The 14,299-nt window shown below is 39.8% G+C and overlaps 2 protein-coding genes across 2 annotated transcripts; both read left to right on the forward strand.

Annotated features, from left to right (window-relative positions):
* The first annotated feature begins 227 nt into the window (after nucleotides 1-227).
* On the forward strand, nucleotides 228-4,787 carry LOC140139219 (uncharacterized). Its single transcript, XM_072160999.1, is given in 3 exon segments — nucleotides 228-1,627; nucleotides 1,629-2,201; nucleotides 2,868-4,787. Coding segments are annotated over 3 exon segments (3,813 nt in total). The 5' UTR covers nucleotides 228-307.
* A 6,831-nt stretch (nucleotides 4,788-11,618) lies between these two features.
* On the forward strand, nucleotides 11,619-14,299 carry LOC140139508 (uncharacterized). Its single transcript, XM_072161236.1, has 2 exons — nucleotides 11,619-11,748; nucleotides 11,999-14,299. Exons 1-2 carry the CDS (start codon nucleotides 11,637-11,639, stop codon nucleotides 12,310-12,312), a joined length of 426 nt encoding a protein of 141 aa, XP_072017337.1. The 5' UTR covers nucleotides 11,619-11,636; the 3' UTR covers nucleotides 12,313-14,299.

A 14,299-nucleotide genomic window follows, 5' to 3' on the forward strand; every position in this document is an offset into this window, starting at 1 on the left:
TCGTCCGGGAGCGTTCCGAAAAAGGAATGAATATTTCTTAGAGAAGGAATATAACGAATATGTCATTGAGTCACTGTCATGAGGGTCATACATTTCTTTGTGAAATAGATGATGTATATTGTTACAAATACTAGTAGGTAGGTTCAGTGAATGATCTGCATCTTTGGATATTTTTAATTAATTTGTCAGCAAATTGCTATTGTTCTTGCTTCGTATTCTGCTCCGTTACATGTTACACTGTGCTATTATTTGTCGCATATGCTAGGCGTTGCCATTTCAAATTTTAGGTGTGATATTATTCCTCAGCATGGAGTTAGAAAAGATAACAGAGGTGGGCAAACAATTAGGTCTCGATGGGGCTGACTTACACAAATTTATTCAAGAGGAAAGAGCAAGTGAAAGAGATTTGAGGGCTATGCAAAGAGATTTTCAAAAAGAAAAAGAACATCATGAGAAAGAGGTTTTGAGCATGCAAATTGAGTTAGAAAAATTGAAGAAAGGGACAGCTGAGCAGGCTCCTAGTCCTTCGCTTTTAGATATACTCCGTCCAAAAGCTAATACTCCTAAGTTACCTCAATTCTGTGAAGATAAAGATGATATGGACGCTTATCTTCAACGCTTTGAACGCTACGCTGATGCGCGACATTGGAAAAAAGAAGAGTGGGCTGTTAACCTGAGTGCGCTTTTGCAAGGGAAAGGTGTTTCCACTTACAATAGGCTAGCTCCTTCTGAAGCTAACAAGTATGATGTTTTAAAACCAGAATTGCTTAAGGCTTATCAACTCACTGAAGAAGGTTTTAAGGACAAGTTTAGGTCAGCTAAACCAGAGTCTAATGAAAGTGCTATTCAGTTCTTAGCTCGTACTCGTGATTATTTAGATAGGTGGATAGAATTATCTGAAACTCCAAAAACATTTGACGGTGTTGTAGATTTGTATCTCAAGGAACAATTTTTAAGTGCTTGTTCTAAAGACTTGGCTCTTTTTATTAAAGAACGCCATCCTAAGACTTGTAAAGATATGACTGATATTGCTACACAATTTCTTGATGCTAGAGGTGGATGGGGCTTAGCAGCCAATAGTAAGACAAGTCAGAGAGGACAATCGTCTTCGGGTAAGAAATCCCACACTCAGCCCAATCATAGTAGTAATAGTAATACAAGTAAGCCAAATGACAATCGTAAGCCAAATGACAATCGTACATTTCGACCTCGGTGCTACATATGTAATAAGACTGGTCACATGGCGAAAGACTGTCCTGATAGATCCAGAGTGCTCAAGGCAGCAGGATTAGTGACGGGTGCTAAATCAAAAACTAACACAGGTAAACAGAAAAACCAAAATTCTGCAGGTAATCAAAGTTGTACAAATTGTGATTGTGACAAGTGTCAAGGTATTACAGATTTAGGTGCTTGTATGGTGGTAACTAGGGATCCACATTGTACAGACTCCGAAGCAGATGATGGTTATGTCACTTTGTCCTGTGGACACAGGTTACCTGTGATGAGTGCTGCGTGTAGTGCACACGGTGTAAAGAAGATGCCAATTACGCAAGGTATGGTAGATGATAACTTAGTCACTGTCTTACGTGATAGTGGTTGTAGTACTGTAGTAGTTCGTAGAAGCCTACTTGTCAAATAGCCAATTGACTGGTGAGTATAAAACATGTGTACTCATAGATGGGACTATTAGAAGAGTGCCAGTTGCCATTATTGATGTGAATACGCCATATTATGTTGGTGAAATCACTGCCTTATGTATGAACAACCCTGTCTATGACCTCATATTGGGTAACATTCCAGGTGTTCGTGATCCATCACAACCAGATACTTCTTGGAAGAAACCAGATGTTCATTGTGAACAACATGGTGAGTTAGAATTAGACACACCAGACTTAGTTAATGCGGTTGAGACTAGAGCTCAAAAGGTAGCTAAGGAAAAGCCTCTAAGAGAACTTAAGGTACCAAAAGCTATGAGTGAGATAGTTACTGTTGAGAAGCTTATCCAGGCACAGGAAGGTGATACTACCCTAGATAAACTTCGTGAGATGGCTTATTCAGGAGAAGAAAAGGTAACTCGTAATGGTGGTAAGTCTAAGTTCGTTTTACAGAAAGGAATACTCTACCGAGAATTCCAATCCCCAACTTTCCAATTTGGTGAGAAACTCCAACAGGTTGTTGTGCCAAGACAGTATCGTGACCAGGTAATTAAATTGGCACACGAATCCATCCTTGAGGTCATCAAGGTATCCAAAAGACAACGGACAAGGTACTTAGCAATTTCTTTTGGACAGGTTTGACTTCAGATATATCTAGATTTTGTCAATCATGCGATAGCTGCCAAAGAACGTTACCGAAAGGACGCGTTACAAAAGTACCGCTTGGAAGCATGCCATTGATCGACACGCCATTTCAACGCATTGCAATTGATTTGGTAGGACCTATTTACCCATGCACTGATCGTAAGAACAGGTACATACTTACAATTGTGGATTATGCGACACGCTATCCGGAAGCTGTTGCATTAGCCCACATAGACACAAAAACTGTAGCTGAAGCATTGTTAGACATTTACTCAAGAGTAGGTATTCCCCGTGAAATTTGACGGACAATGGATCTCAGTTCATTAGTGATGTGATGAAGGAGGTAAGTCGACTTCTTTCAATCAAGCATTTAACCAGTTCTCCCTATCATCCGATCTGTAATGGACTTGTAGAAAGGTTCAACGGAACTTTGAAACTTATGTTACGTAAGATGTGTGAAGAACGTCCAACTGACTGGGACAGGTATTTAAATGCATTGTTGTTCGCATACAGAGAGACTCCTCAATCCAGTATTGGATTTTCACCTTTCGAATTGCTTTATGGTAGAGTGGTGAGAGGTCCCTTACTGTGTTGAAGGAACTGTGGACTGGTGAGATTGAGGAACCTGAAACTAAGAGTACGTATCAGTATGTGTTAGATTTACAAGATAGACTAGAGAAGACTTGTGATTTGGCACGACAAGAATTGCAGAAATCACAGAGTAAGTACAAGAGTTACTACAATAGGAAAGCCAAGTGTAGGAAATTCAAAGTAGGTGATGAAGTCCTCTTACTTCTTCCAACTGATCGCAACAAGCTCCTCATGCATTGGAAAGGGCCGTTTCCCATTGTTGACAAGGTAGGATCTATGGATTACAAAATAGATTTTGGTCACCATGTGAAAACTTTCCATGCAAATCTTCTGAAGAAGTATTACAGGAGACAAGAAGATCAGCCACAAATGGTTGTGACTGCAGGACTTCTTGATGTGGCTTGTACATCCGTCATTGAGATTGAGGACAACGTTGAGCTGAAATCAAATGAGAATCTGCTACAAATTCCCGCACTCAAACAGAAGGAGTTCGCATCTGACGTCAAGGTATGTAGCAACTTGTCAGATGAACAGCAACATGAGGTAAAGAGACTGCTGAATAACTACAAGGACGTGTTGACTGATGTTCCAGGTGACACCAACTTAGGTCATCATGATATCAAGCTCACAGATAACACACCTATTCGTAGCAGACCTTACCCCATACCACATGCGCTTCGTGAAACTGTGAAGGATGAAGTGAAAGCCATGATAGACATGGGTGTTGTTGAACCATCTGAAAGTCCCTACGCTGCTCCATTGGTAATAGTAAAGAAGACAGATGGAAGTAATCGCGTGTGCTGTGACATGCGCAAGATTAATCGTGTCACCGTCTTCGATGCGGAACCAACTCCTGATCAAAGTGAAATATTCGCAAAGTTAGCAAATGATCACTTCTTCACTAAGATCGACCTTAGCAAAGGTTATTGGCAGGTGCCATTAACAGAACATGCCAAACCACTTACAGCATTCATAACTCATGATGGACTCTACCAGTTTACACGTATGGCATTTGGACTAGTAAACAGTGGAGCTACGTTTAACAGGATCATGAGGAAACTGTTGAGAGGTTTGAAAAGTGTTGACAACTATATCGACGACATCTTAGTACACACTGCATCATGGGAAGAACACATAGAGACGTTGAGAGAATTGCTGATGAGATTAAGAAAGGCCAAGTTGACTGCAAGACCAACTAAGTGCTACATAGGTTTTGAGAAGGTAGAATTTCTTGGCCATGTCGTAGGTCAGGGTATGCTGCAACCAAACTCAAACAAGTTGGAAGCAATTCAGAATGCGCCAAGACCACAAACGAAAACTCAACTTCGTTCATTCCTTGGTTTGGCCAATTACTACAGAGCTTTTATACCAAACTTTGCTGCTGTAGCGGTTCCACTAACAGATGAGACTAAGAAAGGAAGACCAACCAAGATAGAATGGGGTGACAGCCAGGAATTAGCGTTCCGAACTTTGAAGGCAAAGTTGTCGGAATCTCCCATTCTTCATCTTCCAGACATCAACAGACCATTCATTCTCCGAACAGATGCGTCTGATGATGGTGTCGGAGCCGTTCTACTACAAGAGTTTGATGGAGAAAAGTTCCCCATTTCGTATGCCAGCAAGAAACTACTGACTGCACAGAAGAACTATTCTGTGATGGAGAAAGAGAGTTATGCCGTAGTTTGGGCTATTCAGAAATTCGAACCATTTCTGTACGGACGGAAATTTCAACTGGAAACTGACCATCGGCCATTGTTATGCATGCAACGATCCAAGGTAGCAAATGGGCGCATAATGCGATGGGCGTTAGCGTTGCAACCTTATCACTTCACAATGATAGCGATCAAGGGCAAGGATAACGTTGGTGCTGATTACATGAGCAGGTCGACAGGTTAGTAAGTTTTCACTCATGGATCGGTGTGTAGTTTTGATCTTATTCCAAGTGTGAAAATTTAAGGTGGTAAATGTTAAGGTAACATTTATCTTAAGGGGGGAGTGAAATGTCATGATGGTATATGGATTTTCCCTCTTGGATAATTTTAGGCCAATAGGATTTATGTTTTTCTCACCTTAAAGTGAGCTGGTTGTTTATGACAAGTAGTCATGCATCATGATTCTTCTTATTGATAGGCAGATTTTCTTAGCTTCTACACATAGGGTTCAGATTGTTATGCAAATGAGTTGGTCCCTTGTTCAGGAGTGGGAGATATATCTGGTCTGGTCATTCAAATACAAGACAGAGGAGGGTTGACACCTAACTTGTTGTACTCCATGTTAATGCGCTAAATCCATGTGCAGGAATAGTATAGACAGGGCTGCATGTTTGCATTTCTTTATGAAAGTTAAAACAGAACTTTCTCAACTGCTGCGCTGCCTCGCCAGTGTAACTTGTTGTAGCCAAATACTTTGCCAGGATAGTGGTGCTGGAGTTGTTATCATCTTTATAAGCTGACGTTTGTGTCATGAAAGCAGAGCTTTCCTCCTAACTACTGGGTAGTTGTTTTGGATGTCAAATTGAAATATTTCGTGTAAGTTTAATTTTATTTTGTTATGATTTGTAAAGGAAATAATCAGTGTAAAATACCCAAATTTATTATGTGGAGGATTAAAGTGTAGTAAAGGTTTAACATCTGTCTATGTAAAGGTTTTATGCAAGTTAAAGCAAGACAGAAATTAGTAAATTAATTCCTCCAATTTGTTTAGAAATTGATAGTAATGTATGATTAGGTATTCAAGCAAACATTGTGCTCATCCATGCTAATCATAAGATGAATACAGTTGTATTTCGATAATTGTGATATTTTAAATATGTTTTGGCATTATAAAAATCTTCTGCTAAAATAGAAATATGGTAATGAAAATTAACATTGCCCATTGTTAATATGGATTTGAGATGATCTCATGATCTCAATCACTCGATCAATATTCTTCTGGTTACTCAGCATGATCAGTAATCTTGGTTATCCAAATAGACTTCTTCTTAATTGTGGATATGAACTGTGGATTTGATGAAGCAAATACTACTTTGTTGTTTAATGAAGCATCTTGCAATTCCTAATTAATTGAGCTTTCAATTAAAATAATACTAGATGAATTGGTATTTTGAATGTCTATATTTGTACTTTTATTATACAGCCGTAAAAGTGTGGCACTTTGAATGGTTCTTCTCAGTGAGAGTATGATGTCTGTGACGATCTAACTGGTCTACATCAAGACACGCATATGAACTTGTGGCATCTGAATTAAGCCAACATCTGAATTCCACATCCGACGACAACGTGTGACAAGGAAAACATTGTATCCACAAACTGTGAGATTGTGAAAATCTAAACTAGTACATGTACATGTTTTGTCATAAAATACTTTCTAGTATTCCAAATTCTCTCTGTGCACAGATGATTAAGATTGAAACATTCATAATCATTTCAAGAAACCGGTTTAATATTTATAGTAACAAAAACAAAAGAATGTTACATAACAGTGATCTTTATTTTTGTGTGTATTGTTTATTTTGATATTATAGATGAATAAGACTGATTTAAGTATAAATTTGTGTAACGTGTATATTTCATCTGTGTCCTTAGATGTGTATGATTCCAGATTCGTAGTTCAAGACATTGCCAAAAGCAATAATCAAGATCAATCTCTTGTTCTTGACATTTTATGGGGGCTCGTCCGGGAGCGTTCCGAAAAAGGAATGAATATTTCTTAGAGAAGGAATATAACGAATATGTCATTGAGTCACTGTCATGAGGGTCATACATTTCTTTGTGAAATAGATGATGTATATTGTTACAAATACTAGTAGGTAGGTTCAGTGAATGATCTGCATCTTTGGATATTTTTAATTAATTTGTCAGCAAATTGCTATTGTTCTTGCTTCGTATTCTGCTCCGTTACATGTTACACTGTGCTATTATTTGTCGCATATGCTAGGCGTTGCCATTTCAAATTTTAGGTGTGATATTATTCCTCAGCATGGAGTTAGAAAAGATAACAGAGGTGGGCAAACAATTAGGTCTCGATGGGGCTGACTTACACAAATTTATTCAAGAGGAAAGAGCAAGTGAAAGAGATTTGAGGGCTATGCAAAGAGATTTTGAAAAAGAAAAAGAACATCATGAGAAAGAGGTTTTGAGCATGCAAATTGAGTTAGAAAAATTGAAGAAAGGGACAGCTGAGCAGGCTCCTAGTCCTTCGCTTTTAGATATACTCCGTCCAAAAGCTAATACTCCTAAGTTACCTCAATTCTGTGAAGATAAAGATGATATGGACGCTTATCTTCAACGCTTTGAACGCTACGCTGATGCGCGACATTGGAAAAAAAAGAAGAGTGGGCTGTTAACCTGAGTGCGCTTTTGCAAGGGAAAGGTGTTTCCACTTACAATAGGCTAGCTCCTTCTGAAGCTAACAAGTATGATGTTTTAAAACCAGAATTGCTTAAGGCTTATCAACTCACTGAAGAAGGTTTTAAGGACAAGTTTAGGTCAGCTAAACCAGAGTCTAATGAAAGTGCTATTCAGTTCTTAGCTCGTACTCGTGATTATTTAGATAGGTGGATAGAATTATCTGAAACTCCAAAAACATTTGACGGTGTTGTAGATTTGTATCTCAAGGAACAATTTTTAAGTGCTTGTTCTAAAGACTTGGCTCTTTTTATTAAAGAACGCCATCCTAAGACTTGTAAAGATATGACTGATATTGCTACACAATTTCTTGATGCTAGAGGTGGGTGGGGCTTAGCAGCCAATAGTAAGACAAGTCAGAGAGGACAATCGTCTTCGGGTAAGAAATCCCACACTCAGCCCAATCATAGTAGTAATAGTAATACAAGTAAGCCAAATGACAATCGTAAGCCAAATGACAATCGTACATTTCGACCTCGGTGCTACATATGTAATAAGACTGGTCACATGGCGAAAGACTGTCCTGATAGATCCAGAGTGCTCAAGGCAGCAGGATTAGTGACGGGTGCTAAATCAAAAACTAACACAGGTAAACAGAAAAACCAAAATTCTGCAGGTAATCAAAGTTGTACAAATTGTGATTGTGACAAGTGTCAAGGTATTACAGATTTAGGTGCTTGTATGGTGGTAACTAGGGATCCACATTGTACAGACTCCGAAGCAGATGATGGTTATGTCACTTTGTCCTGTGGACACAGGTTACCTGTGATGAGTGCTGCGTGTAGTGCACACGGTGTAAAGAAGATGCCAATTACGCAAGGTATGGTAGATGATAACTTAGTCACTGTCTTACGTGATAGTGGTTGTAGTACTGTAGTAGTTCGTAGAAGCCTAGTGTCAAATAGCCAATTGACTGGTGAGTATAAAACATGTGTACTCATAGATGGGACTATTAGAAGAGTGCCAGTTGCCATTATTGATGTGAATACGCCATATTATGTTGGTGAAATCACTGCCTTATGTATGAACAACCCTGTCTATGACCTCATATTGGGTAACATTCCAGGTGTTCGTGATCCATCACAACCAGATACTTCTTGGAAGAAACCAGATGTTCATTGTGAACAACATGGTGAGTTAGAATTAGACACACCAGACTTAGTTAATGCGGTTGAGACTAGAGCTCAAAAGGTAGCTAAGGAAAAGCCTCTAAGAGAACTTAAGGTACCAAAAGCTATGAGTGAGATAGTTACTGTTGAGAAGCTTATCCAGGCACAGGAAGGTGATACTACCCTAGATAAACTTCGTGAGATGGCTTATTCAGGAGAAGAAAAGGTAACTCGTAATGGTGGTAAGTCTAAGTTCGTTTTACAGAAAGGAATACTCTACCGAGAATTCCAATCCCCAACTTTCAATTTGGTGAGAAACTCCAACAGGTTGTTGTGCCAAGACAGTATCGTGACCAGGTAATTAAATTGGCACACGAATCCATCCTTGGAGGTCATCAAGGTATCCAAAAGACAACGGACAAGGTACTTAGCAATTTCTTTTGGACAGGTTTGACTTCAGATATATCTAGATTTTGTCAATCATGCGATAGCTGCCAAAGAACGTTACCGAAAGGACGCGTTACAAAAGTACCGCTTGGAAGCATGCCATTGATCGACACGCCATTTCAACGCATTGCAATTGATTTGGTAGGACCTATTTACCCATGCACTGATCGTAAGAACAGGTACATACTTACAATTGTGGATTATGCGACACGCTATCCGGAAGCTGTTGCATTAGCCCACATAGACACAAAAACTGTAGCTGAAGGGCATGTCAGTGTTTTGGGTGAAAAATAAAAGTGTCTGGTCAGTGATGACAACATGCAATGGTATATGAGTGGCACCATGCGCGGATTTAGAGGGGGGCACAGCCGGCCCGTGCCCCCCCCCCCTTTTGGCGGATCCCAAAAAATAAAATAAAAAGAAGAAAAGAAAGAGAAGAGAAGGGGGAAAGAAAAGAGGAAAAGAAAAGAAAGGGAAAAAGAAAAGAAAAGAAAGAAAAAAGAAAACGGCACAACGTAAAAAAGAAAGAAAAAAAATCTTCGGGCCTATAGCCTAATAAATCTGTAGTGAGTATCATACACCGGGGTGGCACTCTCCAGGCGCGGATTCAGGGGGCGGTGCCCCTTCTCCCCCCTCTCCCAAAAAAAAAAGAGGAAAAGAGAGAAGAGAAGAGAAAGAGGAAAAAAGGAGAAAAAGAGAAGAGAAAAGGAGAAGGGGAAAAGTTAAATTGCACGTATAATTAGTAGGCTCATGCCAAATAAACCGCACAGTAGCTCACAGTCTGGTATATCAAAAGTAGGCCGGATTCTTTTAGGCAGTACTTGTTGATTTCTGATGGCCCGTCGATGATGCAGGGCCCGTCACATTTTGTCACCAAAGTCAGTATTAATACGGACTCCATGCTGACTTCGATCCATGCCGAATCTCCAAGTCTTATAGGCCTATTAAAGTGTCAGTGTAACATTTTACAAATTGAGTTCGGACCCTGTTTTGTTTTAAAAAGCAATGATATACTCTCGTATAGTGTAAAACAGATGCACCAAATGGCTTCAATTGGACCTTCATTTCACAAAATTTCCAAATTTCGGAGGCGGAACATCAGACACCCCCTGCCTGTATAAACAACTGCCCGTTTTCGCTTCTGTATTTCACACCCAGCACTCTGAATTTATACAATAACAGTGAAAAAAGGTGGCTTCAATTGGCCTGTCATTTCGCAAATTTTATATTTTCGGCTTTTTCAAACTCAAATTTTGCACCATAATAGTGCCAAAATGGTCCACCAAATGGCTTCAATTAGGTTTTTATTTTGCAAATGTTTCTCATTTCTGAGGGGGCATCCCCTCAGACACCCCCCCCCCCATGTCGCGAAACGTTATGGGTACATATAAAGCAAATTGTACAAAAGAGGTCAAAACTTGTCCACGAATGGCTTCAATTGGGCCGTCTTTTTGCAAATTTTAGGCTTTTTCAAACTAAAATTTTACACCATAATGTTGACAAAATGGTCCACCAAATGGCTTCACTTGGGTCTTCATTTTCCAAAAGTTTCTCACTTCTGAGGGGGGCACATCCCCCTTCAGACACCCCCCTGCGTCGCGCAAGCGCTCCGGGATGACCGCTTCGCGGCCATTTATTAATTTTTTTTATTTTCAGGAGTGTGCCCCCCCTTTCTCGAAATCCTGTATCCGCCCCTGAGTGGCACCCCCGGGATTTGCGCTTTACTCGCACGCACAACACGCGCTCGCTTTTCACACGCACGCGCTTCACGCAACAATCTTTTCTTTGGTTGTTTTCAGGGCCGAAATATTGTGATTAAATCTGTGGATTAAATTCCCAGAAAATTAAAACGGTTTGTTCCAAAACTCTTATTGAATGGATCTACTAAATACACTTTTCAAACCGACGCAGCCACAACTAACTTAATATTTATCGTTTAGTTCGGAACGCAAACTTAAAAAACGGACAAACAGACACATCATTTATCAGTATAACATTTTCGTTATTGGTGCTGCCCTATCTAAGTTTGCACTTAAGTACCATCTCAGTTTTGGTGCGCCGATTTGGATCATGTGCTAACGAATTTTTATTTATTCTGGATAAATAATGGAGTATTCATTTCAAGTATAGAGTTTAGGTATGAAGTACAAGAAGCTGTGTAATTAATATTATTACAAACATGCAACTATTTGAGCTACAGGAGCCTTGTATTTTTTAGTATAAACTCTAATTGAAATCATGAATAGCGTTGCGCTAGCTTTTTGTATAGGCCTACACTTTATCCCATACCGTTGTGCAGAGCTACTACGGTATGGGTTCTCTGTACTATCGTTGTCTCTCTCTCTCTCCTTCTATTTCTCGATTTGTTTTTCCTGCCCCTGTCTGTCTCGTCACTATGATCAACTCACAACTCAATGTGCTAAAATATCTCCTTCACAAGCTTTCACGAAGATTGTGATAACATACTTATTTGAAAAAATAAAAATTAATGCACTACCTCTTCCACCTTGCCTTGTTTGCCTTCATTGTAGAGCATAAATGCGGACAGTATCAACAAAGGACCCGGTAACGCATATTGCCGCTTTGTTTTGACGCCAAATGATGACAATGTTGACAGCATTTTAGCAATGCTTACTGTTCAAAGGAAACCCAATGATCCAGACGTCATTGAGGTGTATATAGCACATATTATGGAAGACCCATTGCAACCTAAAAAAAACAGACAATTGCCAGCCGCCGATGCTGCCGCCGAAACAACAGATTCAGTAGCCAGCTGTAGTAACATGAATACCAACAAAGCAAATACTACCGATTTGAGTTCTTCAGCTAAAGCTGCATTAACAGCATCAGCATCCTCATCATCATCGACAGCACCTTCATCACGCTGCAGAAGTGGTATGTTAAGATTATCCTTCTTTTTTGTTCCTCGCCACCATCACTTTTCATAACTACTTCCACCATCATCATCATCATGATGATGATCATCATCATCACCATCATCATCATCATCATCATCATCATCACCGTCACCATCATCACCATCATCATCATCATCATCATCATCATCATCATCATCATCATCATCATCATCATCATCATCATATTAATTGTTTTTCTTATTCTTTTTTCTTATTATTGTTTGTAGATGATCAGATGCCAATTACCAATCCAATTAAGATTTTCAATCTGATTCTGGATGACGCAAAGGATGTCTTACATGATTTCCTGAACCCCAACAATATTCTAACGACGCTCAAATCTAGAGGTGTTCTGAGCGATGACGAGGTTGCTGAGATTGGGAATATACACGGACTTGGAGAAAGGGTTAATATGCTACTGGCAATTCTGAAAACCAAAGATGTAAAAGCCTACGATGTATTCATGAGTGCCTTACGTGAATTCGATCAGGATTTATACCGTGCGGTCAAAGTCATTGAAATGAAGAGGTACACAGAATGAGCCAACAGCCAACATCTATAATGATACATGGCTTTTATGATGAGTTTCGACACCTCGCTTATTGAAACATTTCCCTACTTTAAAATAGGCCTGAGGTGCAGATGGTGGGCAGAAAGACACAATTGAGATAGAAGTCCTAGGAAAAGAAAGGGCACAAAGAAAGAAAAGGGGAGAATAAGGAGAGACAAAAGAGGGATGTGACGAGCGGGATGACAAGTGGAATTTAAGATTTGAGTAGAGCAGAAAGCTTAGACAGGATGTGGATATGAGATGAAGTGTCGGATACCCTGGTTGAGATGAGGGGATTCGTGATTTTTTAAAGATGTAATAGAAGTGGCAGCTAGTTGCGTTTTGATGGAAGAGAAATTCCATGTTATGGGGCCATAGTAATGCAATGACGAGAAACTATGTTTTTTGAAGGATATAAGGCATAGTGTTATTTGGCGAGTGCTGTGGGCGGGAATGTCAGTGTGAAGTAAGAGTTGAGAATGGTTAGGAGAGTCAGTGGCAAATGTGTGCATCAATATTTTTAGTTGGAAGCTATCACTGGTATATATTGATTGTAATAATGCTAGGTGATTTGAATAAGGGAGATGTGTGTTCAACGTAATCTTTAGAATAATGACACGGACTCACTGCCTTCTTCTGGAGAGTGTTGAGAGATTTTAGGCAACATGTGCATAATTATGTCCCCTATAAATAATGTACGTGGCAGTAGGCTATGTGTGCGTGGATGAGTGAGCTGTAAAGTGTTACAAGTGTTTAGACTGGGAGGAAGTGAAGTTTTTGTTCAAAACCATTGAGAGGATAGCCTCTTCTCAACTTCATGCTTATCTAGAAAAGAAGCTAAAAGAACTACTTGCATTCACCGATGCAGTCGGCTTATCGAAAATTTCATAGCACTGAGATGGCCTTGCTACGTGTGCAGAATGACTTACTTCGGGCAGTAAACAAACATCAAGAAGCTGTGTTGATATTACTCGATTACTCAGCTGCGTTCGACACACAATCGATCATAAGATTCTAATTCGGCGCTTGTGTCAACGCTACGGCATCACAGATACTGCCCTGAAGTGCATTAATATCAATGATATTTTATCTGACGAATACCCGCTTGATGAAGTACGTGTTCCACAGGGCTCAGTATGTGACCCCTTATTTTTACCATGTATACGGCACCTATAGGTGACATAATTGCAGCCCACGGTTTGAGTCACATGATCCACGCGGACAACACACAACTGTATATGGTTTTAGATCCATCAAATGCTAAATGATTCTAAAACGGAAGTTATCCATTGTTCTCATTCCTCATTTATAGAATCGGTAAGATTCGCAAATATCTTGACCAAAACGCAACAGAAAGGTTAGTTCATGCTTTTGTGTCCTCGCAATTGGATTGCTGCAATAGTCTTATTTGGTCTTCCTCAATGTGACATTGCTAAGCTGCAGCGTATACAAAATTCTGCGGCTAGATTGGTGTCAAGGGCCAAATATCGCGATCACATTACGCCAGTGCTTTTCGATCTCCACTGGCTCCCTGTTGTGTACCGTATTGAGTTCAAGATATTGCTTATTACAAAAATGGTCTTGCACCATCTTATATTGCCGATCTTTTAATCCCATACAATCCTGGCCGCGCTCTGCATCACAGAACCTTCTCCGCCTACCAGCAAGGGGTAAAACACAATTTTATGGCGGGCGGACTTTGCCTCTTCTGTGGAACAAACTGCCGGTTCACATTAAATCATCTCCATCTCTTGCACACTTCAAAAGTGAGCTCAAAACACATATTTGTTCAAAATTGCTTTTAATGATTCATAGGTGCCTTTTTAGTCTTTATTTTATGAACCTGCGTTGCTTTTCGATTTTTAATTGTCTTTGCTCCCGCAGTTTGGTTCCCTGCATTTCCTGTGTAATTTTGCTGTATTTTTAAATGATTACTTAAGGAACTGGAATGAGCGTTTTGAGCGTTTCGACAGTATTT

This window comes from Amphiura filiformis, chromosome 18 (genome assembly GCF_039555335.1).
Source record: "Amphiura filiformis chromosome 18, Afil_fr2py, whole genome shotgun sequence".
Taxonomy (NCBI): Eukaryota; Metazoa; Echinodermata; class Ophiuroidea; order Amphilepidida; family Amphiuridae; genus Amphiura; species Amphiura filiformis.